Below are 27467 nucleotides of genomic sequence, written 5' to 3'. Positions count from 1 at the left end.
ATGCGTAAAACTGAGAAACTTAATAATCATTGAATAGTGTGTGATGTGCCACAAAAGTTATACATATCAAATACGTATGTAAAATTATGTTACATCAAAAATTATGCACATAATTACCATGCTATATTAGTTAAGTCATATCAAATGTGTAAAACTGTACAATAACCTTACGACTATTGACCAAATGATAAAAACTGAGAAACTTACTTTACAAATGACTAAATAGACTGATAAAATTCTATAGAATTTAAACACATCGAATGTGTAAAATTGGATAATTTTTTTTTTTTATACAAATGATTCGACAGAACTGCAGTGTTACAGTAGTCATACATATCAAATATGTAAAATATGTTACTAATTTAAAAAAAATATTCAATATACCTTGCTATTTAATATATATATAGTATATACATCATATATATAAAACTAAGTAAATTATTTTACAAATTATTCACAGTAGTTAAACATATCGAACGTGTAAAATAAATATAAAAATAATTTATTTTACAAATGGCAATACAGTAATGACAGTAGTCATACACATCGGGTAGCTTAGATGTATGGGCGACCTATACATTGATTCGAGCAGTACCTTACCTGTTTTGCTACGTCGTATTTCCACTCGATTAGCGCGTCTGCGTTAACACCCATATCTGCGCATGGCCTTAGCAGATTGTCCATCTGAAATTTAAATAATTATATATATATATATATATATTACATCTCCGTGTGGTCCCGGCATAGAATAGGCCACCCGTCCGTTTCCTATGAATGCCATCGCCAGCGTATACCTTTAGCCTGTGCTAACGGTATACCCTGCCTGTGCAGGGCTAACATAACACAAGGCCGACCTCCACGCAGTTCCTTCTAGAAACTAACGTGATTAATTCTTGTTAAATCCATCAAGTTGGGCTAACCCGCTTTCATCCTCATCTCACTGGTACCGTGCCAGCGTACACCGTTAGCGCAGGCGGGGTTACCATTCCATTATCATCCACTAAGTATACTTATACATTTACATTATTTATTTATTTATATTCTTTACATTTCTACATTTGTGTTTGCATGACTATGTCTCAGTTTGAAGGGTGGGATATGGCAGTGAATTTACAGGATACAGAGGAATAACACCTGAGTCCTCAGGAATGGCAACGCATGGGGGGTATCATGGGCGAAACACTATACTCTTTTATGTGCATGGTACTGCTCATGTCTATGGGCGACGGTTACCACTTTCCATCAGGTGGGCCGTCAGCTTGTTTGCCATTCTAAGTTGTATAAAAAAAAATCATACATTAAAATTTTGGGACACTCAAAAGTGTATGTCATTTTTCGACCAATATTTGAGAAAAATAATAAATAAAATATATATATATATATATATATATATATATATATATATATATATATATATATATATATATATATATATATATATATATATATATATATATATATATATATATACATTTCTTGTGCATTCGATTAAAATGCAATTAATCTTAATCGCGTACAAGGCCCGGTGCACTGACCTCGCCGGTACACTCGCGAAGGCCAAGCGTGAACGCAAAAAATGCTTAAACTAGTTCTTGTAACATAATGTAATCACTTGGAACGCTATGACTCTACAACCACGTGTATAGGCAATGAGTTTTTTATTACTGGTCACTTGGTTACCAGACAAGTTTGCTCACTGGTTTAAACCCTGAAGTTGATTTAGAACGGGCGACAAATAATATTTCAACCGTGAAGCAGTTTTTTTTTATATATAACTTAGTTGTGTTTGCATGGCTGTTTCTGTTTGAAGGGTGGGATATGGCGTGAATTTACAGGGTACAGAGGAATAACACCTGAGTCCTCAGGAATGGCAACGCAATTCTTAATTCGGCAGTGTTTTTTATATTTATTTTAGGCCTCAGGAATGGCAACGCATGAACGGTATCATGAGCGAAACAGTATACTCTGTTATGTCCATGGTACTGCTCATGTCTATAGGCGACGGTTACCATTTTCCATCAGGTGGGCCGTCAGCTTGTTTGCCATTCTAAGTTGCATAGAAAAGAAATAAAAAATCATACTGTATCATCATGTAGCACTAAAAAATTTAGCTGAACTAATATTATATTACATAAATGAGGGTTGAGCGCTGTTGTCTGAGATACAGGCTTCATAACCTAGTTCAGACATAGATGTTTAAACCGATCCAAATGTACGAATGAAATGTTTGCCATTCTAAGTTGTATAAAAAAAAAATATTACATTACATTTTTACTAAATTTTATATTTTATTCACCGTGTGGTCCTCGCATAGGAATAGGTCACCCTTTCTTTTCCCGTGGGTGTCGTAAGAGACGACTAAGGGAGGCCGAGGGGTGGGCAGCAGCGTCCCTCTTCAAATATCTGTAAAGCCTAACTGCTAACTGTCAATCCGCCTGTTAAGCGTGGCAGCTACTGGAGGTTATGTATTGCTTCCATTCCCAAATATAAAGGAACTGGATGGACGGGCAAGCGTGAACGCCATATATATATATATATATATATAATAAGTTATATATATATATATATATATATATATATATATATATATATATATATATATATATATATATATATATATATATATATATATATGGCCGTCATATTGCTAACAATCCCTTTCCCCTGTGTGTGTGTGTGTTACAGTGTTCTGCGAAATAGGTTTGTGGTCATTACAGATGGGCAAAGCACCGGGTTTAAACCCGGTGCTTTGGTAAAAACCCAATAAACACCCATAAACTCCCATAATCACCCAAAAAAATAGGTTTTTACGTATTTTTTTGAAAATATGTAAGTAATACCAATAAATTATTTTTATAAATTGTATTGATCAATTCTACAATATTAAATAAAACGTTAACGAATAATATTTCAGGAAATTTTAAAAATCTATATATAATAAAATGAAAGTAATTAATTTTCAGTGTTTTCATGTTGCAGTTGATCAACATGTTGGCCTTTTGCTTCCCGTAGATACTTTAAAATTTCTTCATAACACCTCGTTCGCACACATGGCCGTATATATTTAAATTCTTGAGCCACTAACAGTCCGAAATACTCATTTCTTTTATCCTCTTCTCCATAAATTAAGCATTTAGAACAGTTTGTTTCTTCTTTCAGTAAATTTTCTTTTACTTTATCCTCGTTTTTTTCTTTGTTGCGACGACGCTGGGTAAATCATCTGGACACTGGGTCTCACTATCGCCAAATATATTTGGAGATCGGCTTCGGCTACGGCTTGGCAGACATTTTTTTCTTTCTACAATTTTAAATTAAATTTATTAGAATAAATGCTTCGAACACACGCGATCTAAGTACCTTTTGTGTTTATTATACCTTACCTACCTAGGTATAAAAAGAGTACTTACGTAGATTTTCTTTTATTAACTGTTTTATACGAAGATCTTGATCTCTCAAATTAGCATCCATTTTACTTCCAGTGATTATCAACTAAATTAATAATCCACAAAGTATTAAATAACGTTTTTATGAAATATTTAGCACAAAAACAATACCCTTTAAATATCGATCGTCAGTAACTGTGGCTGACTTACCTATATTCTAGCAAGCAGGACTGCCAGATGTGAAGGGGATAATAAATTGTTGCATGTGACTGATGATGTGAGCATGTTCGTTTCATAATAAAAATGTTGCCATAACCAAAAAGTCGTATGTTTTTGTGCGAATTACGATCATAATCTTTACGATCGTACATTAAAAAATAGACAAATAATAGTATGAGTACGATTTAAATCGTATATCTGTCAACCCTGCTAGCAAGACAGCGACAAAATCACGTTGCATAACAATGTAGCCCAAGCTTATATCTTATGAAATATACGGAAGAGATACGGACTTAGAAAAAACAGAAATGTTGTTCTTTGTGGAAGTCATTGATGAAATTCTATGTATTTTAGCCCGCAAACTTTCTTCAAACAAAAACAGCGCCATCTAGTATCGAGTTCTGTAATTATCTCTTTGTTTATGGATTTGAAGTAAGACCGCCACGCATGCAATACATTATGACTGGGGATTCCCCTAGTCGTCGACGCTGAATATGAGGCGACGACAATCACTGTCAAACGTGTTCACTATTACTCTGACTCTGGTAACGTGACTTCCTGGTAACGTGTTAGGTAGGAAAAGCAGTAAAAAAGTGCATATTAAGGGAGCAGATTTGAAATAATATTTATACTTAACAAGAAATAATTAAAGGTAAGTGGATTTTTGAATGATACAATTATATCATGATCACTTAACAATTTTAACTTAAAATTAGATGTATTATTACAAGCTTTTATTTAGCTTGCGTTATGTAAATAAAAGTATGTAGGTATGTTCGTATGTTGATGCAATTATCCTCAATCCTCAACCGACTGGGATAAAATTTTCCATACACGTTTATTTTGGATGATAGTGCATAGTTAGCTGAGAGTCGTCATTGGATAATAATGGTGGATAGCCTAAGATGTGTACTAGATATTTATTTTTAACATAATATGCGTAAGTACCTAATCGAATTAAAGAAGTTGCTGAGAAAAATACAGAACAATACGATAATAAACTAGCGTCTGCGTTTAATCCTCCGAGGAGATGTAATTTTACAAAGGTTTTTTGTATTTATTTTATTATTTTTTTAATAAATTTATTGTAAATAACAAGAAATAATCATTGTAAAAAAATAGGCACTCTATTGTTGAATTTTCGTCAGACCAACTAATCATCGTTCATTTTTTTAGGTTCAATGGGGAGACAAAGATTTACGCATATGGGAACTAAACCAAACAAGTCTGTTTCTTGCAAGCTTTGTAATAAGGTCTACAAATTCAGTAATGCTGCCAAAATGCTTCAACATCTTATCACTTGTCCAAAATCTCCAGAAACATTAAAAGACTCTATGAAACTTATAAAAGATAGCTCGTCCAAAACCAAAATGTCTGGACTGTCAGAGATAGAGACAAATGATTCTTTTATAAGCCCCTCGTCGTCTGCTAACACTACAATAAATGCTGAGTTTCAAGACACCGATGATCATATAAAAACAGAATTAGCGAGAGCTATATTTGTAACAGGGACGCCATTATCGATGGTGCAACATCCTTTATGGATACAATTTTTCGAAAAATTGCAACCAAAATTTAAAATACCTTCACGTAAAGCTTTAGCGACAAAATACTTAGATAAAATATATAGAGAAATGCGTTTTGAGTTAAATGAGGAAAAATGCTTGTAGTTACACACCTTCAGTGCGATGGCTGGTTTTTAAGAAATGAAGGAATAATAAACTTTCTTATATCAAAACCTCAACCTGCATACGTTAAAAGTTTGAATACAGAAAGTAATCCTCACACTAGTGAATACCTTAGCCAAGAAGTTGAAAAAGTAATGAAAGTGTATGGAGCAAATAAGTTTCTTGTACTTATTGGCGATAACGCTAGAAATATACAAAAGGCATTCGAATTAACAAAACTCAAATATCCACATGTTGTTCCTCTCGGTTGCTGTGCACATATCCTTAACTTGTTGTGCCAAGATATTGTAAAGATACAAGAAGTAACTGTGTTTATTATGCAAGCCATAAATATAATAAAAACTGTTAAAAGGAGTCAACGATTAAGTTCCTTGTTGATAAAATCAAGGCAGGGTGAAGATTCTACACAAACACTAAAATTGCCTTGTGCTACAAGATGGGGAAGTCATGTTACTTCGTTAAAAAGTTTGAAAGCAAATAAGATAGCTTTGCAAATATTAACAGTTAGAGAAGATGTGGTAATTTCAAGAGATATAAAGATTTAATATTTCTGGACGAAGACAGGGGAATGTATAAGTATTTTGGAACCAGTCACTGAAAGCATATTTTACTTAGAGAGCGACCAGAATCGTTTGCATCGCACATACATTACATTTAGAGATGTACAAGCTAAGATACGTTTTGCATTAAATGAGATTTCGACATTGAGCGAAGAAAGCAAACAGCAGATTCTAACATCAGTATCTTCAAGATGCAATATGGCAATGAGGCCAATACATTTTGCAGCATATATTCTAGACCCCAGGACTCTAGGAGTCGAACTTACTCAAGAGGAAGAACTTAAGGGTATGGAGTTTATCTACAATTTAAGCCAACACTTAAGTTTGTCAAATGTAATGGCAGATTTGGCGTGTTATAAAGCTAAAGAAAACTTTTGGGCCAGAGGATTTGTATGGAGCTCATTAGATAGCATTGAGCCCTAATATGGTGGAAACATTTGTGGTTCCACTGAGTTAAGCAAAGTAAGATTCGTATATATATATATATATATATATATATATATATATATATATATATATATATATATATATATATATATATATATATATATATCGAACCTATACAATTCATCGCTTGTAATAACTCTGAATCTGACAGTGATTGACTGTAGTTTTACATTTTACTTTCATCTCTTTCTTAATAAACTCAAAATCAAATTAAAAGTTTTTTATTCTGTGTGTAATAATATTGTCTATGTCCAGTATAGTGGACGTCTTGCGGCTGAGATGACGATGATGAAGTACAAAATCATAAACACCCAAAAATTTGGGTGTTTATGGGGTTTAAACCCAATAAACCCAAAACACCCGGTTTTTACCCACCAGACTTTAAACCCACCCAGGTGGATTGCCCATCTCTAGTGGTCATTCATCATATTGCTGCAGCGTTTGAGACACTACACACAAACCATGGCGTCCTAGGGAAAGAGAGTTATTATATATAGTATGTAGTGTAATGATTTTTTGCACGATCACGTCACACACATATATAGAAATTAAATAATAAAATAATATACATATATAATATATAGAACAGAAGTCAATACCGGAGCAATAACATTTTTCCAATAAAAGGGATGGTAGTTTAATTTTAAAACAATTGAGAATATGTATAATCTTCAACTGGTCAAAAAAGAATAAATAAATAAATAAATAAATATTTTTTTAATGGACGATAATGGAATGGTAACCAGTGAGGTATGATAAGTGAAAATGAAAGAGCAGGTCAGTTAGCCCATCGTGATGAATACGCCGGGAATTCAGCACGATGGTCCCAGGGGAGGCCACGTGGAGGTCGACCTGCTAGGGTATATTGCTAGCAATGGGACCCCCCCCCCCGCCCCTATAAAATGGTTGGAGCGCATATAGTGTGTTTGTTAAAGTATGTTAAAATTATATAAAAAATAGATAAATATTCGTTGAGCACTCAGCGATGTCATGCAATATAGTGACAGAACATAATTTTGGGGAGTGACGAGCTAAATTTAAGCTATTTATCAGTAAGTACCTACTCACACTATGATACCACAATCAAATTCGTAGTATCGCCACCTTAAGATAAACATAGGGTTGCCACAAACAGTTTTATTTACTTATTATTTAGTTTTTTTTTTTTTTTTTTGTATTATTACTTTGATAACCTGGATGTTAAAAATGCTTTTTTAACACATATCTATCTATACTTATAATAAATCTGTAGAGAGGTCAACTCTGTACATGAAATATATTTCCAAAATAACTATCAGCGGGTGATTAGTGATCGATACTGATGCCAAAAATGCAATCAGTAAAATTTTTGTCCGTCTATCTGTATGTTCGTTATAGAAACAAAAACTACTCGACGGATTTTAACGAAATTTGGTACAATTATTCTTCATACTCCTGGGCAAGTTATATACTTTTCATCACGCTACGATCAATAGGAGCAGAGCAGTGAAGGGAAATGTTGGGAAAACGGGAGAAGTTACTTCATTTTTAAGCTTCCGTCGCGTGTGCATCCTTAATGCCCCCTTTTTAAAATGTAATTAAAACATTGTCTAATTCCTATATACCTCGTTCGATTCATCATTTCAAACAATTTCAGAGACTCAAGTCGATTGGCTAAATCAGTTAAAAAAAAAATAGATTTGTTCCCTTTTTCATTTATAATAATAGTAAGTATTCGAGTTGTGTCAACCCTATCACATATCGCAGTTATGAATGACAAGCCAGTTCTGCGTCTCGTCGCCATATTGTTATTTAAATTACGCAATCATAACATATTGTACGACATTCTGTTTGTGCGAAACAATACTTATCATGTTAATTTATAAGCTAACTAGCTTTTACCCGCGGCTTTGTTCGCTCAACCGTGGTTATATTTACTGACCGGAATGAAAAGTAGCCTATATCCTTTTTCATCCCATATATTACGTATATATATATTTTTTATACAACTTAGAATAGCAAACAAGCTGACGGTCCACCTGATGGAAAGTGGTAACCGTCGTCTATAGACATGAGCAGTACCATGGACATAACAGAGTATACTGTTTCGCCCATGATACCCCCATGCGTTGCCATTCCTGAGGACTCAGGTGTTATTCCTCTGTACTCAGTAAATTCACGCCATATCCCACCCTTCAAACCGAAACACAGCCATGCAAACACAACTGCTTCACGGTTGAAACACGAATGGGACAGAGGTACCCAAACAATCGACTTTTGTACAAAGTCTCCCTATGGTAAATACTGGTCTATACTCCATTGGACTTCGTCATATATTAAGCCGTTAGTTGCCTACTATTGGAAGGTTTTGCCAGTACCTACAACTGCCACTTTTGGCAAGCGATTTGACAACTGCAGTTAGGCTTTAGTGATATTTGAAAAGGAATGGTGCCGCCCATCCCTCGACCTTCTCTTAGTTCCATCAGGTGGGCCGTTAGCTTGTTTGCCATTCTAAGTTGTATAAAAAAAAAACTCCCCAATAGGAGTAGGCCCATGTTTAGTAGTATACAATTAACAGCTTAATATATGACGAAGTCCAATGGAGTATAGAGCCAGGATGAAATGATTTTGATGTTGAGAAAATATTTACCAGCAGCGGAATCGGATTCTGGCTGCGTCCCTCCAAACCCTCGGCCAGCTCCAGGAGATCTGCTTCGTACAGGCTCTGTCCCGCTGGTAAGTTTGATAATCTGAAACATAATTTACAGAATGATCATCCTTTCTAATAATCTATACCAGAGGTCTTCTTTTCATTAAAGAGTTTCCTCTTGTCGGTGCAACTAATTCATGCATCTTCTTCCAGCCAGCTCTATCCCAGTCTGGGATTCCCAGACCATATCTTTGACCTACTTACACGACACGACACCTAGTGTTTTTTTTTATCTGTCCCATGTAGTTTTTCCTCGGTCTTTCCCTTCTTCTTTTACCCTCTATATCTCCTTCTATGCTCTTTAAAAAATCGTCATGTCGTATAAGATGGCTCAGCATTTTGTCTCTTCTATTCTCTATTGTTTTTATTAATATTAGTTTCTCCTTCACCCTTTTCAAGACTTCCTCTTTCATCTCATTCAGCCAAAGGTGGCCGAATTAATTAGACCCAAGATCTACCGTTTACTGACGAAACCTTGTGCGATCGGGGGGAAAGGGATTGTTAGTAATGGAGATTGAAAATCCCATTGCTAGCAATATACCTAACCAGGTCGACCTCCTCGCGGTTCCCCTGGAAACTATCATGATTATTTCCTGATGAATTCATCATGATGGGCTAACTGGCCTGTTTTCGTTCTCATCTATCACCCTTCACTGGTGCCCCGCCAGCGTATCCCGTTAGCGCAGGCGGGGTTACCATTCCATTATCATCAAAAAAAAAAAATCGTTTCTCCTTCACCCTTTTTAAGACTTCCTCTTTCATCTCATTCAGACAAAGGTGGCCGAATTAATTAGATCCAAGATCTACCGTTTACTGACGAAACCTTATGCGATCTACCAATTACATACATCTTGAAATCACAAATGAAACGACATAGTTTCAGTACACAGTTATGCAGTATTGTAGTATTTTTTATTTTATTAAGAGGGAAAACATGAAACTGCAAATTATTCTTAGTAACTACTTATTTATACTAGTTTCTATTCTTATCAATCAACTTATACAGGGACGCAGTCGCGGGTAAACACTAGTTGTAAACAAATGCTCACCTGGCTCTGAGCATCTCGTCTATCGGTAGATCTTCTGGAATGTTCTTGAGGTATGGCACGTTCCCTGCCAGCATGTATGACGTCACCATACCACTGGGTCCATTGCCTGAAACATTACACATCATGTAACTTTAATTGTTCCTCCATCCTAAGGTTGCCTGGAAGGCGGGAAGGAAGGATGGAGAGCCTAGCCCAAGCCTGGAGAGCTTAGCCTGGATTTAGCCAAAACTAATTGCCTCGACGTTATTTTCAATTCACTGTTTCACTGGTAACCCATTGGCATAAACTACAGTTACTAGTTCATATAATCATCATCATCATCACCATATCAGCCTTCAAATGTCCACTGATGAACATAACCCACCAAGGATTTCCTTGAAGTTATCTCGCTTGTCAGTGGCAACGCTTTAGGCTTTAGACATGTTTTTAGAGGGACGCCATTGCCCATCCTTCGCCCTCCTTTAGTCGACACCCACGGCAGGTAGGGGTGGCTTACTCTATGCAGGGACCACAGGGCAATATTATAATAATAGAGGGGAAAGGGATTGTTAGCATTGGATTTTAACAGCCCCATTGCTAGCAATATGCCCTATTAGGTCAACCTCCACGTGGTTCTCCCTGGAATCCATTGTGAACAATTCTTGTTGAATTCGTCATGATGGGTTAACTGACCTGCTTCATTCTCACCTATCATCCTTCACTGGTGCCCCGCCGATGTATACCAATAGCGCGGGTGGGGTTACTATTTCATTATCGCCCATAAAAAAAACCGCAGTTAGGCTTTAGAGATGTTTTTAGAGGGACGTTATTGCCCATTCCTCACCCTCCCTTAATCGCTTTTTAAGACACCCACGGGAAAGGAAGGGGTGGTCCATTCTATGCCGGGACCACACGGCAATACTACAATAATAATAAATGTGTACATTGCCATTTTCACACATATGGTGCCAATCATTATAAGGTTACTAGAACATGTTATATTGAACATTGTGTTGCAGGGGGAAGGGATTGTTAGTAATGGAGACTAAGAATCCCATTGCTAGCAATATACCCAACCAGGTCGACCTCCCCGCGGTTCCCCCTGGAAACTATTATGGTTAATTCCTGATGAATTCGTCATGATGGGCTAACTGGCCTGTTTTCATTCTCATCTATCACCCTTCACTGGTACCGTACCATTTTCACCCATCAAAAAAAAAAAAACATTGTGTTGTAAAAAATTACATCTACTCGTATTCCAGTAAAATCAGTCAGTTATTTCGCTCTAAAAACTAAACTACAGATGCGAGTTTGAAAAAATCTCTGAGGCGTCAATCTGTAAGTATATATATGTAGGAAATATTTTTAATGTTTTCAATATTTGCTGTAACGGAACGTATGATGAACGACAATGAACGAGTGTGCACGAGTGAGTAAGACTGACAGAATGAAATAATTAGATTCATTGTTGCCACGGTGTTCTAAATAGATTCTAGGTTGACGGTGTTATATTTTTGAATAATTTTAAGAAAAGTTTTAAATACATAGTGATACGGAGCAACTATTTTTTTATATACAACTTAGAATGGCAAACAAGCTGACGGTCCACCTGATGGTAAGTGGTAACCATCGCCTATAGACATGGGCAGTAGCACGGACATGGTCCTGCATTTATTTATTTATTTAACTCTATATTCCACCAAAAATATAAAAATAAACAATGACATAAAACACCCCAACTGAAATACAGTAGCGTGGAGTACACATCAAAATACAGTATGTCCTTTCAGATAAAAGTATTTTTCAAATCGATTCATAACTGACATAGTTTGAGGTAACAAATATAAAAAAGTAATATAACCGATTGAGACCTCTTTTTTTCAAGTCGGTTGAAAACTTTTTTTTGCAATTACAATGGCAAACAAGCTGACTGCCTACCTCATGGTAAGAGTTGTTTATAAACATAAACAGTACCGTGGTCATAATATAAACAAGTTGTTAAGGTTGACCGGAAGAAATCCCTTTAAGGGATACCTGTTCGCCTGTGTACATTTTTGTTATAACCACATTTCTATATTAAAAGTGTATATACAAAAGCATATATTTATTTAAATAAATAAATAGATATTTTAATGTCTGTGTAATGGTAGAAATTTTGATTTTTTGACTTGAGCAGTACCATAGACATAACAAAGTATACAGTTTCGCCCATGACACCCCCCATGCGTTGCCATTCCTGAGGACTCAGGCGTTATTCCTCTGTACCCTGTAAATTCACTACCATATCCCACCCTTCAAACCGAAACACAGCCATGCAAACACAACAGCTTCACGGCAGAAACACGAATGGGACAGAGGTGGCCAAGCAATCGACTTTTGTACAAAGTCTCCATCTGGTATTTTTTATCAATAATACAATAAAATTAAATGCAGTTAATAAAATTAATTAAAACAGAACGATATCTTCCTTTACAATGTATGTTATCAAGGCAATAAATCCAAAATAGCCGGATTGATGCACTTTGCGTTTCACTATATCGGTGATTCGCAGTCCATGCAACAATAACAATCTTTTGTTTTTTTTTTTATTTAACTTTCTTTATGTTTATGTTTATTTTTATGTTTAAATTTTTCACTAATAGTTGCAACCTAATAGCTTTGTTGCAGTCGCATTTATTATTGGATCATGCTGTGTGCACATGTTGTGGCAAGTTTACCTGATACCCGTTATGTACTTGCATATTATAATTTAAGTTTTTATTTGTAAACTTCTGTTATGTGCGCCTAATAAATAAATAAAATAAAAATAAAATAATTAGATGTGTACTTCTATTAAAATTGTTATTATATTGTTTAATCTGTACAATTAGCGTTTAAAAATTTGACATTTTTTATTATCTTAGTAGCGGCCCGTCCCGGCGTCGCACGGGTGAACATTTTTACAACACTTTAAACAGTGGTTATTGTGACATAACGATAATAGTTGGACATATAGTATTGCGAAGTATTTTATAGTTATTGATATTTTCTTCAATAATGTAGAACACACTTTTGTTCTATCACCAATAGTTTCTGCAGCGCACGCGACCAAAGATATTTTATAGCATTTTTTTACAGCTTGAGTTACGTTACTAAAGTTTTAGTAAGGATCCCTAATCTTTTCTACCAATAAATATAGCCTATGTTACTCAGGATGAATTTAGCTTTGTAATGGTGACAAAATTTTTGAAATCGGCAAAATAGTTTTTGTGTTTGTTCATTACAAACATACATACACAAAAAAATACAAATCTTTCCTCTTTATAATATTAGTGTAGATTACATATTAAAGAATTATTTTGTCATAGCCTTTGTAATGACTGTTGCACGTCAGTAACGACAGACTGTGTGAAAACATTGTAATATTACCATACCACCTTATTGTACCACATTTTTAGCAATAAAATTCATTTATTAATTCGATAAATTGCCGTGTGGTCCCGGCGTAGAATGGGCCACCCCTTCCTTTCCCGTGGGTGTCGTAAGAGACGACCTAAGGGAGAGGCTAAGGGATGGGCAGTAGCGCCCCTCTTAAAACATCTCTAAACCCTGACTGCGGTTGCTAATCTGACTGCCAAGCGTGGCAACTACTGGCAGATCCCACAAGGGGAGGCTTATGTTCAGTAGTGGACAGTTAAAGGCTGGTATGATGAAAATGATGACTATAAGAATAGAGAAATCAATAGGCTACATTTTATCCCGAAAACAGGATGACGTGAATGATGTTGCTGGTAAAAGCTAGTACATAGACAATAAAAGGGCAATGGAATGGTAACCCCACCCGCGCTATCAGTATACACCGGCGGAACTCCAGCGAAGGATAGGTGAGGATGAAGCACGTTAGTGAGCCCCGAACCCAGGTCCCCAACACTTTGGCGCGGCGAGGGATGCCGTGGTGGTTTTAGCCGGTAGGAGTCCGGCAGTACCCATACGCCTCCCTCGGGGCATATGGGTCTGCATGATGCATTTCCCCACGATAAAAAAAAAGGTCAGTTAGCCCATCGTGATGAATTCAACAAGAATTGTTCACGATGATTTCCAGGGAGAACCACGTCGAGGACGACCTAATAGGGTACATTGCTAGCAATGGGGCTGTCAAACTCCATTGCTAACAATCCCTTTCCGCCCAACAATAAAAGGCTGTAACAATGATGACGGTGACGCATGGAGACGTTCTAACGATACGGATTATAGAGGACATATTTAATGACTTAGTGTCAAGGTCGTGCTGTAGATTGATCATTTTAAATATATACGTATATAGACGTTGATTATTTTTATCGATTTTTTTATATTGTACTTTAACATCGACCGTGCAATTACAGTCTGATTGATGTAGAGTAATTGTGGGTTATTAGAAACAGTCTACACTGTAAAGTTATATACAATGTAACGATTGAAACATGTTTTATGATTAATTAACTAAAATTTTAACGTGTAAAACGTATATAAGTTTATTTGTAACTAGATGTAAGACGCGTGCTAGCCATGCACTCTACCAGGTCCACCTTCACGCGGTTCCCACTGAAAACCTACCTTTACCTACCTACCTACCTAAAATTTTTTTTAATGGGTAACAATGGCATGGTAACTCCGCCTGCGCTATCGGTATACACTGGCGGGGCACCTGTGAGGGGTGATAGGTGAGGATGAAAATGCAGGTCAGTTAGCCTATCGTGACAAATTCAAAGATAAATTAGTTACCAGAGGCAGATTTTGTACAAAAGTCGTTTGCTTGCGTACCTCTGTCCTATTCGTGTTTCAACCGTGAAGCAGTTGTGTTTGCTTGGCTGTGTTTCGGTTTGAAGGGTGGGATATGGCAGTGAATTTACTGGATACAGAGTAAAACACCCGAGTCCTCAAGGATGGCAACGCATGTGGGGTATCATGGGCGAAACAGTATACTCTGTTATGTCCAGGGTACTGCTTATGTCTATAGGCGACGGTTACCACTTTCCATCAGGTGGGCCGTCAGCTTGTTTGCCATTCTAAGTTGGATAAAAAAATCCATCGTAGTAATTCTTGTTGAATTCATCACGATGGGCCAACTGTGATCCTATAAGGGTTCCGTTTTTTCCTTTGAAGGTAGGGAAACCTAAAAAAGAATCATGCATTGTTGCCTTGTTATCTTGCTTTTATGTAATTATTCATTACGTTTGCGTACATATTGTTAACCTTTATAAACTGTATCATTCTTTGAAGGGAACGATTAATATCCATTAATTTATTTATTCATGTAGGTACAGTTGTTACACGGCAGAAACACTAGTGGGACGGAGGCTAAGAACAAGGAATTACATAGAAGGAATGATAAAATAAAAACTGCGAATCATATGGTTGTCTCCTTTCTTCTTATGCAAATATCACTACATATTTTAAAACAAAGTCGCTGTCGCTGTCTGTCCGTCCCTATGTATGCTTAAATCTTTAAAACTACGCAACGGATTTTGAAGCGGTTTTTTTTATAGATAGAATGATTCAAGAGGAAGGTTTATATGTATAATACATGCATAATATTGTAGAGGAACACTGATAAATTTAGAGGTTTCTAATGTGATGTCGTAAATAAACAATTTTTTGCGCTTACATTGTAAACGCTGGCTGAACCCCACGAGATAAATCAAAATAATGTACTACAGTATTGTACACCTTAAAAAGGTCAACAAAAAAGTCCGCGATTATCTCTTAAGGATAACCCACAATAACCATTTTTTATTCTTTACATTTTACGCAGAAAAATGGCTTATTTACGAAGTGATTTTAAGCAATACAGCATTAATTTTTATCCAATTAAGTACCTTAAGTACAATACATTGTCCATTTACAGTATGTAATTTAAATATTTCCGAAGATATTACAGATTTAAAATGCAGGGATGGCGGCGCTATTTAATATCAACATTGCACCCGAGCGAAGCCGGAGCGGGTCGCTAGTAATTAATGAAAAGAGGACGAAAGATACACCATCAGTTGCTGTTTGTCTCAATTCATAGCAGGCTAGTGTATAGAAAATGTTATACGGTCGTATAACCCTACCAAATTCAGATGCAACCTGCTTGCATACTTTGTACATAAACTGTGCCGAATATATAATCTAGTAAAAGAACAAAAATTTTACATACATATTTTCTATACTTTGTTCTTAGGTTCTTAGATCCTTGTTCTTAGGATGGAGGTTCATGCAACGTGTGTACAAAGTTTACTTCTAGAAGTTTCTCTATACATGGGATGTCTTGAGAACAATTGGTATGATTATGTAAAGACATATCTAGTTATGATAGTTAATCATTAGGACACGTTAGAGTCAATTGTCTCGCTTCGACTAATTGTTAAATTGTCGTTCATTCGTAGGGGCCACAGTTTAATGCATGGCGACAGCTATATAAGCCAAAGTTTCCTTCCTTTAGTTGTATTATACTCTTAACACGGAAAGAACAATACTATCAGGTTGATCTCCAGATAATTCCTCCTGGAAACTATCCTGGTTTCTACTAAATATGTACGTTACGATGGGCTAACTGATCTCCTTTCATCCTCACTTACCATCCCTCAATGGTACCTCGCCAGAGTATACCGATAGAGATAGTGGGGTTGCCATTCTATTATCATCCTATAAGACCTTCGGAAACCATTGTAGAAAAAAAAAAAAAAAAAAACTATTTTCTGTATCTAATCGGATGGGTAGTATAGTAAACTAGTTTGCCACATTTCCTGTGCTTTAAAAATAATAAAAAAAAAATCGCTGAATATTGAAATCGTGACTCCCCATTCACTAGCTGTTACTCGCGGCATTATCCGTGTAGGTAATAACGACTGTAACATACCTTGTCTCTATCCTTGGATTGCAAACGGCCAGTTTCCATTCACATATTGCTGTCATGTTGTTGCTGACGACCCCCCAAAAGCAGCGAGCACGTCACAGAGATATAGAACTCCATGGATGCAGGTGACACGGGACCGTTCTTTGTGGTTATCTATGGGGAGACGTTCCAATGGACAGTGGAAGGTAGACAGTGACATGATGACGATGATAATCTATGGCTGATGATACTCACCGATGATAACAACTTCTTTGTAGACCATATCATTTGACAATGTATGTTGGCAAGGATTCATGTTGTCTCTCATTGTATTTTTCATGCAACTTTCGTCTCGGTCCAGCTTATTTTTTATATTCTCTTTAACCAATGATTACGCCTTACTTTGAGTAATTTATAATCTGTTGTCGATTTCCGCCGTTTTACAGCTGAGTTAGTCTATGGTTTATACTTTTATCAACTTTTTTAAAGTCAAAGAAAGTATGTATTTAATTTATAATCTATGGTCGTTTATCGCCTTTTTATTGCTGAGTTAGTTTATGGTTATATACTTTTGTCGACTTTATTAACGTCGAAGACAGTGGGTGGGTATTTTAATTGACTTTATATATTGTCAATAAATGCAAACCTTAAATCTATAATAAATAAGTTAAATATCACATGCAATTTAAAGTCTTGCGGACTTGTCTTTGTTTGATTCCAATATGGCGGTTGACGCCAATTCTTCGTTGTGTTGATGCTACGGAGATAAGTGTAATCTGTAACAAAAATAAGTTATTATTAGGAATGTAAGGCAATTCAAAATGAGAACCAGATATGAATAAAAAACAGTTCCTTGTCAATAAACTTATTTTTACTAGTAAATTAAGTGCCAAATGATAATAATGTATGTCAGATAATTATAAACGAATTTATTATGGGTTTGTTACGTTTTTTATGAGTGCTCGCATAAGATGAACAGATATATGTCTTATTCATTCCAAATTTAAAATTATTTCAAAGATACTTTTTACAAAAGCTACTTATGAAGCCACTCTTTAGGTTATTGATTTCAACGCTTCTTTATCACTTACATAAAGTGCCTTCATTCCGCCTACGGTCTATATAATTCCGATAACGACTCCATATTAATTATACCTTATCTATTCGCGTATATCATTGATATTCTGAGAGGCCTTGTTTGAAATGAACGTTGCATGTATTATAATATATTATATATAATTAGGTATTTAGTAATTAATAAGTATATGTCATTGCAGTGAACGGATGAATGTTGGTAACACGAAATAAGGATGTTTATGTGAAGCGATGATCCTGTGAAAAAAATTCATCTATCACTGGTGCCCCGCCATTGTATATCGATAGCGCAGACGGGGTTACCATACCATTATCACCCATTAAAAAAAACACGAAATAAGGATGTTTATATGAAAAAATTGCCGTGTGGTCGCGGCATAGAATAGGCTACCCCTTACTTTCCCGTGAATGTCGTACTAAGAGGCGACTAATGGAGGGCGAGGGATGGGCAGCAGCGTCCCTCTTAAAATATCTCTAAAGTCTAACTGCGGTTGCCAATCCGCCTGCTAAGTGTGGCAGCTACTAGCAAAACCCCCTCAAGAGGGAGGCTTATGTTCAGCAGTGGACAGTTAAAGGCTGATATACGTAGTATGGTATGGTTGAAGACTCTACTGACATACTCAAGAAGGTGGGGGGGGGGGGGAAGGGATTGTTAGTTACGGGGACTACCCGTACCGTTGCTAGCAATATACCGACCATGTATGTGTTTATTTATATAAGGTCGACCTCCACGCGGTTCCTCTTTTTTTTCTTTATACAACTTAAAATGGCAAACAAGCTGACGTCCCACATGATGGAAAGTGGCAACCGTCGCCTATACACATAAGCAGTACCATGGACATAACAGTGTACACTGTTTCGCTCACGATATCCCCCATGCGTTGCCATTCCTGAGGACTCGAGTGTTATTCCTCTGTACCATGTAAATTCACGCCAATTCCCACCTTTCAAATCGAAACACAGCCATGCTGCACAACTGCTTTACGGTTGAAACACGGATGGGACGGAGGTACCCAAGCAAACGACTTTTGTACAAAGTCTCTCTCTGGTAAATCCTCCTGGGAATCGTCATTAATTCTTAATAAATTCGTCACGATAGGTTTACTGACCTGTTTCATCCTCACCTGTCACCTCTCACTGGTGCCCCACCAGTGTATACCGATAGAGCAGGGGGAGGGGGGTGTTACTATTCGATTCAAAATACTCAAGTAGTTCAAAAAGTCGATCAAATTATATTACGTTCTAGCCATTCGCCGCGGAACCCTAAAAAGCTTAACACGGGCGACATCACGCCCATTTGCCAGTATACAAAATTTATGTGACCTTTACTACGTTTACTACGCAGTTAGTTACCCGAATAGTGGAACAGAGTAAAAATAAATCCTATGATGACACATTTAGAACACGTGGTTTAAATACCAGGTGAATGGGGGGAAAGGGATTGTTAGTGATGGAGACTGAGAATCCCATTGCTAGCAATATACCCAACCAGGTCGACCTCCTCGCGGTTCTCCCTGGAAACTATCGTGGTTAATTCCTGATGAATTCATCATGATAGGCTAACTGGCCTGTTTTCATTCTCATCGATCACCCTTCACTGGTGCTCCGCCAGCGTATCCCGTTAGCGCAGGCGGGGTTACCATACCATTTTCACCCATCAAAAAAAAAAATACCAGGTGAAGTCAATACGGCAAGCATCCTTTGAAGGTAGTGTTTCTTTTTAATTGACAGAGTCGTTCTCAAAAGTCAAAAGTCGTTTGCTTAGGTACCTCTCTGTCCCATTCGTGTTTCTACCGTGAAGCAGTTGTGTTTACATGGCTGTGTTTCGGTTTGAAGGGTGCTATATGGCAGTGAATTTACAGGGTACATAGAAATAACACTAGTCCTCGGGAATGGCAACGTATGGGGGGCATCATGGGCGAAACAGTATACTCTGTTATGTCCATGGTACTGCTCATGTCTATAGGTGACGGTTATCACTTTCCATCAGGTGGGCCGTTAGGTTTTTTAGTTGCATAAAAAAAATAAACTATTGACCCGATTTTGATAAAATTTCTATGGGACCATTTCGTAAAATTATTCTTTCAGATAAATAAAGATTTTTTAAATCAGTCCTCCTTTTCTGAAGTCGGTTAAAAAGTAAACAATTTCGGAAATCTTAGTTTAGAGTTACATTGATTTTGATAATTACTTTTTTCTTTTTACTCCAGCGTCTGCAAACGAAGCACAGCTCCATCGTTTGGGCTGTATTTTAGAAACTTTAGATTTACGTAGGTACCTACCGGCAACATTGCCAGGGATCCTTTAAGGAAAGGCGCGAATTAATGCTCATGGATTTATTGGTAGAGAAAAACAGGTTTGGTTTTGTGTCGTTGCACTCGATTGCATTGGCGGAGGCAAAATTCTTTTTGCGGGATAAAAACTTTGGTTCGAATCTTCGGTCCCAAATTTATGTTTTTGTGCATAGTGAAATAGGTCCAGAAATTAAGCTTACGTTTCGTTCGCTATAAATTCTATTATAAAAGTCTAAAAGAACGACATTTTAATATATTTAAACGGTATATTTTATGTAATTTTAGCATCAACCAGACAGACTTTGTACAAAAGACGTTTGTTTGGCCACCTCAGTCCCATTCGTGTATCTACCGTGAAGCAGTTGTGTTTGCATGGCTATGTTCCGAATTGAAGGGTGGGATATGGCAGTGAATTTACAGGGTACAGTTGCATAACACTTGAGTACTCAGGAACGGCAACGCATGGGTGGTATCATGGGCGAAACAGTATACTCTGTTATGCTCGTGCTACTGCTCATGTCTATAGGCGACGGCTACCACTTTCCATCAGGTGGGCCGTCAGCTTGTTTGCCATTCTAAGTTGTATAAAAAACAAATTAATGTTTCGTTCGGCCACGAAATTTCGGAAAATATCTTACGGTAGACCCTATGATTCTAAACAAACTGAACGTTATTTCTATTATTTGTTACCTTATAGCACCTTAACCAATCACTATGAAATTTAGTAAACATATCCTGGCGGGAGAAAGGGATTGTTAGCAATTGAGTTTAATAGCCTCCTTGCTAGCAATATGCTCTATTAGGTCCACCTCCACGTGGTTCCCCTTGGAAACCACCGTGAACAATTCTTGTTGAATTTGTCACGATGGGCTAACTGACCTGCTTCATCCTCACCTATCATCCTTCACTGGTGGGCCGCCGGTGTATACCGATAGCGAGGGTGGAGTTACCATTCCATTATCACCCATTAAAAAAAAAACATATCGTAGCCACGCCAAGTCGCGAGTATAAGTTAGTTTTACTATGTTACTAAATTACCTACTTGTATTTTGTAAGTCTGTAAGCAATATTGAGTCACAGGTAAATCCTACTTAACTATACAGCAAGCAAATCTATCCTGAGAAGCAGGAAAATAATGAGGAATGAATGGAGTGTGTTACATCATGTATAAGCGTGATATCATCTTATAGTCATCACAAAATAGAATAACAAGACACCATCATCCATTATTATATTAAGTCTTTTTTGTATCAGCTATAGAATTAGAAAAAAAAAAAACATTTTTTTATACAACTTAGAATGGCAAACAAGCTGACGGCACACTTGATGAAAAGTGGTAACCGTCGCCTACAGACATGAGCAGTACCATGGACATAACAGAGTATACTGTTTCGCCCATGATACCCGCCATGCGTTGCCATTCCTGAGGACTCAGGTGTTATTCCTCTGTACCCAGGTACTCTGTACCTCAGTTTACAGGTAAACTTACTGCCAATTTAGTGGGACACAATCACGTCATGAAATCGTATTGTATGGTAAAAATAACTGTCTTGTATAAACTTACTGGTAAGCAGTTATCTGTACTACTAGAAAGCCTATATTAATTTCTGTAAACATATATTTGGCAATACATAATAATATATCATGGGCGAAACAGTGCACTCTGTTATGTCCATGGTACCGCTCATGTCTATAGGCGAAGGTTACCACTTTCGATCAGGTGGGCCGTCAGCTTGTTTGCCATTCTAAGTTGTATAAAAAAATACGATCCTTTTCCTACAGGACAGGCACAACCTAGTGTAGGAATCAGTGTTTGGAACTTTGTGCTTATTCCTCTTTAACCTCTTACACTAACTACCAGACTGTACAAAATGAGTACTTGACTAGTAAGTCAAGTAGACTCATTTTGTACAGTCTGGTATTAATAAAAAAAAAACTGTCTCAGAGACAGTATTACGACTATGACCTATATTTTGCGTTGCGAACGATACTATTTTTATAACATTACAAAGAAATGTTTTATTTTCAAATTTAAATTGTAACACAATGAAGAGCCACGCGCGCGACACTTCGGAGTGATCCAATTTTCAAGAGATGACAAGCGATTCGTAAATACTCATAAAACTCTCTATATTTATAAAAAAAAAAAAAACTAATTAATTTCGGAGATGTTGGTAAACAGACATATTTACCGTATGCGACTCAGTCCACGTTGACAGAGGTTAAAAAACTCTCGTTATTGGCAAAGTATAACGGATTCTGAGGAATTGTTTGAAATGATGCCCACAGCCACCTTTTATCGTCGCACCGCTCGCCATCGACAGGGAATTCATCCTCGCACGCTTGAACCTAAATAGTCACGTACAGTGTGATTTCAAAGGAATTTTCTACCGCGAACGCTTAGGCTGTAGGATGAGCTCCCTGCCGAAGTCTCCCCTAAAGACTACTGTATGGGGTTCTTCAAAAAGGGTATATTAAGCTTTTTTCAGAGTGGGCAACGCGCACGTGACACCCACAGTGTTGCAGGCGTCCATAGGCTACAGTGACCTTTTACCATTTAGAAGGGTTGTAAATTTGTTTACCCCTTAAACAATGTGAGTTATATTAGCAATCCGCCCTAATTCCCCGCATGTGGCATTAATGTTCAAATTCAATTAAAATAAAGCAAAAAATACAGTCCATGTTTCTCGTGATAATGTAGGTTTCTAAAGAAAGAGAGGAAAAAATCATTTATTGCCAACAACAAATAGGGTTACAATAATTATGAATAGAAACTTCACATTTGTTATTGCCAAAATGGCCGCCACTCAACTGTGCGCTGGAGCAAATTAATTGCTATAGCGCTAAAATTCTGTGGTGGAAAGTTTTTTTTGAAAACCTAGTTTTTTTTTTAGTTATCCGTTACAACAAAATCAATCTTTACCCAACGGTACATTACATGTACGTGTGTGATTTTCGAAGGAGTTTACTCCCTTATCAGTCCCATATTGAGAAACGAAACAATTAAAAGTACTGTTTTTTTTGCTCTACCAATAATTCTAGATAGTCGATTTTTGTTCCACAAAAAATACATCACCGACTTCAATCATAGCCAAACCAGTTATTTTCATTTAAAAACGAAATTATTGGAATCGATTTTGATGGGATCAAACTGAAAATATTACCTTTCAGATAAAAAAAAAAAAAAGAATTTCCCAAACCGATATAAATGACATCGTCATTATGAGTTTACAAACATACCAAAAGTCCAAGGAAATTAAGAAACTTATCATTTTTTTAAATCGGTTGAATAAAAAATCATAAATTATTGGCAAATGTATACGGAATCCACGCGAAGCTAAGCTATCTATTAGCACGTGTATAGTTCGCACAATGACTTCCCTATCCTATCGTAACGCAAATTTTTGGCGGCGCTCCAAACTCCTGATTACTTTATTCACTAACTTGTTTACATTGTTTTGATCTATCCAAGATTTATATCAATTTAGTCCAATTATTTACATGGAAGGAGATTGTTAGTAACGGACTAACCGTTCCATTACACGTCCGTACTTGGCGCGATTCCGATCGCGATTGATACACGTTTTTACTCGTTTACGTTCTTGTATAATTTTGTTGACATAGTGTTGCCATTTGTTAAAAAAAAATACATATAATAGGTAGTCTATTATAACAAATCTTTTAAATAAAAATTTAATAATATTTATTTAACATTTTATTGCACCAACATAACAGGATTTGTGTGGGATTTCACTAAGTTTTTAAAAATGGGCAACGATTGAGCGCACCGTATAGAGGTAGGGAGTGAGTTCCACAAACGAACTGCTTGCACGGAAAAGGATTTGGAGTAGAAAGAGGAAGAATGGGTAGGAATTATGAGTTGGAGGTTGTCAGTACTACGTAAAGAATAAGAATTAGAATTGCTCTCTCCAAGAAATATATGTAAAATAATGTACTTTAAATATATATAAATATATATATATATATATGTTTATATATAATAATGCGCTACCCAAATATTGTCTGGAAGAGATTGCTTAGCGATTAGGCCGCCTTTTGTATCATTTCTCATTACAATCAACCCTTCTTTGTATGATTTTTTTATTGATGAAATAAATCAAGGTGATATAATTTATGTTCAAAATTTAAAAAAAAAAAGGTAAATACTTCATTGTCCGTCCATCCGTCCGTCTGTCGGTCTGTCCAAACCCTTTTTCTTAGCAACGCGTGGAGGTATCAATTTGTAATTAATATCATACACTCAGGTCTGCAATCTCTTGAAGCGGTGAAAAATACAAGCTTCTAAATCGACGCAATCGAAAGATACGGCCGTTTATGTACCATTTATATCGCATATTTTGACATTCGCAAAGGGAATCAGAAACCTAAAGGATACTTTCAGTTGACCTGAATCAAGAAAATTTGGCAAGAAGCAATGTCATGTAGTTATTTCACAAAAAAAAAAAACTTGATGACTTTGTACGGAACCCTCGTTGCGCGGGGGGAAAGGGATTATTAGCAATGGACAGCCCCATTGCTAACAATATGCCCTATTAGGTCGACCTCCACGTGGTTCCTCCTGGAAACCATCGTGAACAATTCTTGTTGAATTCTTCACGATGGGCTAACTGACCTGCTTCATCCTCACCTATCATCCTTCACTGGTGCTCCGCCGGTGTATACCGATAGCGCGGGTGGGTTTACCATTCCATTATCACCCATTAAAAAAAAACCCTTGTTGCGCGAGTCCAATTCGTACTTCATCGGCTTTTTTATAACACAGGGAGCAAAACATGCGGCTCACCTGATGGTAAGTGACTACCGCCGCCCATGATCACTTACAAACACCAGAGCCATTGCAGGTGTGCTGCCGGCCTTCTAACTTTACCGTAAATCATGACTTTTCAATGACGAAAACTATTAGTCAATAACTTGCAATTAATTTGACGTTACACGTGTATGATATCTTGTATGGGAAGTAATTATAAAAAAAAAAATTGATAACATAGAGAATTAATGTATGATGCGCGAATAACTATCGATTAATCAATAAATTATTATAATATTTGTGTATTGATCACGCGAGCGACACAGCGGGATACAACTAGTATTATAAATGTGAAAGAGAGTTTATTTGTTACTCTTTGGTATTTTTTATTATAATTTAAATTAAATAACATAATTTAAGCTTTTTCCTCTTTATTAATTTAGTTAAGGAAAACACTTGCATTTCGTAACCGTTGGGGCGTGGAACCGGTTTTTCCGGTATAAATACCGGTTTTGAGGTTAGAAAAATCTGGATCACGTGATTAATATTTTTTTAATTTTGGTATACTTTTTACGTCCCGAGTGGCCGGATTAAGAAACATGACTATACCTCTTATATTATAGACATGTATGATATATATATATATATATATATATATATATATATATATATATATATATATATATATATATATATATATTTTACTTCTAAAAGTATAATATGAATATTTATAAATATTGAAGTGGAGAGATTTGTTGAAATGTAATGAATGAATATACAGTATACTTTATTTGTATTATACAATATAGGGGAACAAGCAAGATAACAAATGTAACGATACAGTTGTACAAGTACAGTGAGGCGGTCTTATTGCTGGGAGCAATCTCTTCAAGACAACCTTAGGGCAATGGACTAATTGTTGTACAAGTAATATGTAACTGCAATAGTTAAATATTACTTACGCTTTAAAATTTAAATATTAACATTTTATTTCTTTTCGCAAACAATTGATTAAAATATGCAAGATATAATATTTTTCATACAACATATTATTTCATAAGAACAGTAACGGAAAGTATTTAGAAAAACCGAAAAAGCCGGATACCCGGTTGCAAGTGACTGTCGAACATGAAAACAATGTTTCTTATGAATTCTATATCCTAATGCAATAAAGTTAAGCTTGAAAATGAGGTATTAAATTAATGGAAACTCAATTAATTTACCAGAGGAAGACTGTACAAAAGTCGATTGCTAGGGTACATCTGTCCCATTCGTGTTTCAACCGTGAAGCAGTTGTGTTTGCATGGCTGTGTTTCGGTTTGTAGGGTGGGATATGGCGTGAATTTACTGGGTACAGAGGAATAACACCCGAGTCCTCAGGAATGGCAACGCATGGGGGTATCATGGGCGAAACAGTATATACCATGTTATGTCCATGGTACTTTCTGCTCATGTCTATAGGCGACGGTTACTAGTTTCCATCAGGTGGGCCGTCAGCTTGTTTGCCATTCTAAGTTGTATAAAAAAAAAAATGCAAAAAAATAAAGAACTAATTACCGAGACATCATAGAAATTAACCTTGGTTAATATAAAAAAAAAAATACTCGAAACCGGCCGTAGGTTTGAATAATAAAATCACTTATACACATTTTTTTTGCGTATTAAAATCAAATAAATTATTAACTAAATTAAATTGTAATTAAGCATTAATTTCCACACTCAAGGTTTGCTGGAAGAGAACTCTTACAGAGTTAAGCTCGCCTGTTGTACATCTTCATTCAAAATAAATTACATCAATGTAAATTTTGTGTACAATAAAGCATAAATACAATATAGCAAAAAAAAAAATGTAATACAATCGAAATAAAAAGAAAATATGTTAGCATTTCAAAATTAAAACATAATAGATAAAGTGAACACATAAATCATTTATAAACCTAGTTAAAATTATAATTACTCTGTTCAAGTCAGCGAAAATGTAAATATTAAAAATAAAAAATATACTGCATTATTCTTTTATAAAAAAAAAAAAACAAAAGTAAAATGATACACATCCACCTACCTGAGAAATTCCAATGGCACAAGAAAAGAAAAAAAAACAAACTGTTCGAAATTCGAAAAACTTCACGATAATTTTCTAGAGCGTGGACGCGTGCAATCTCAACGGAGTACACAGACATACTAAAATGACATTCGACTTCCGATAGCGCTTGGCGTTCTCCCGCGGAAATAAGGCTTCGGTTAAGTACATTCTTTTTTTTTTTAATTAGAATTTAGCGCAAGGACCAAACCGGTCTAGTTTTTCGGAAGTCGGATATGGGCTGGGGATTTTTGTACAATTATGTATATTGAGCCCTATTGAGGGGTTTTGCCAATAGTTGCTACGTTTGGCAGGCGAGTTGGCAAGCGCAGTTAGGCTTTGATGATATTTTTACAGTAACACTGCTGCCTATCCCTC

At 36.3% G+C, this 27467-nt stretch overlaps 1 protein-coding gene across 1 annotated transcript in view; it reads right to left on the bottom strand.

The window, feature by feature from the left end:
• LOC113511064 (oxidative stress-induced growth inhibitor 1-like) overlaps window positions 1–27230 on the bottom strand; it is a 31059-nt gene extending 3829 nt beyond the window's left edge. The window contains exons 1-5 of the mRNA XM_052903152.1: window positions 27072–27230; window positions 17108–17628; window positions 10036–10141; window positions 8927–9026; window positions 601–684 (exon numbers count right to left, since the gene is read on the bottom strand). Coding sequence (XP_052759112.1) covers window positions 601–684; window positions 8927–9026; window positions 10036–10141; window positions 17108–17192 — 375 coding nt within the window. The 5' untranslated portion in view covers window positions 17193–17628; window positions 27072–27230. The remainder of the gene's footprint in view (window positions 1–600; window positions 685–8926; window positions 9027–10035; window positions 10142–17107; window positions 17629–27071) is intronic.
• Between the last annotated feature and the right edge of the window lie 237 nt (window positions 27231–27467).

This window comes from Galleria mellonella, unplaced genomic scaffold (assembly GCF_026898425.1).
Source record: "Galleria mellonella isolate WM207_F2 unplaced genomic scaffold, CSIRO_AGI_GalMel_v1 utg1053, whole genome shotgun sequence".
In the NCBI taxonomy this organism is placed as follows: Eukaryota; Metazoa; Arthropoda; class Insecta; order Lepidoptera; family Pyralidae; genus Galleria; species Galleria mellonella.
The sequence above is the reverse complement of the archived record's forward strand: the minus strand, read 5'-3'. Positions and strand labels throughout refer to the sequence as shown.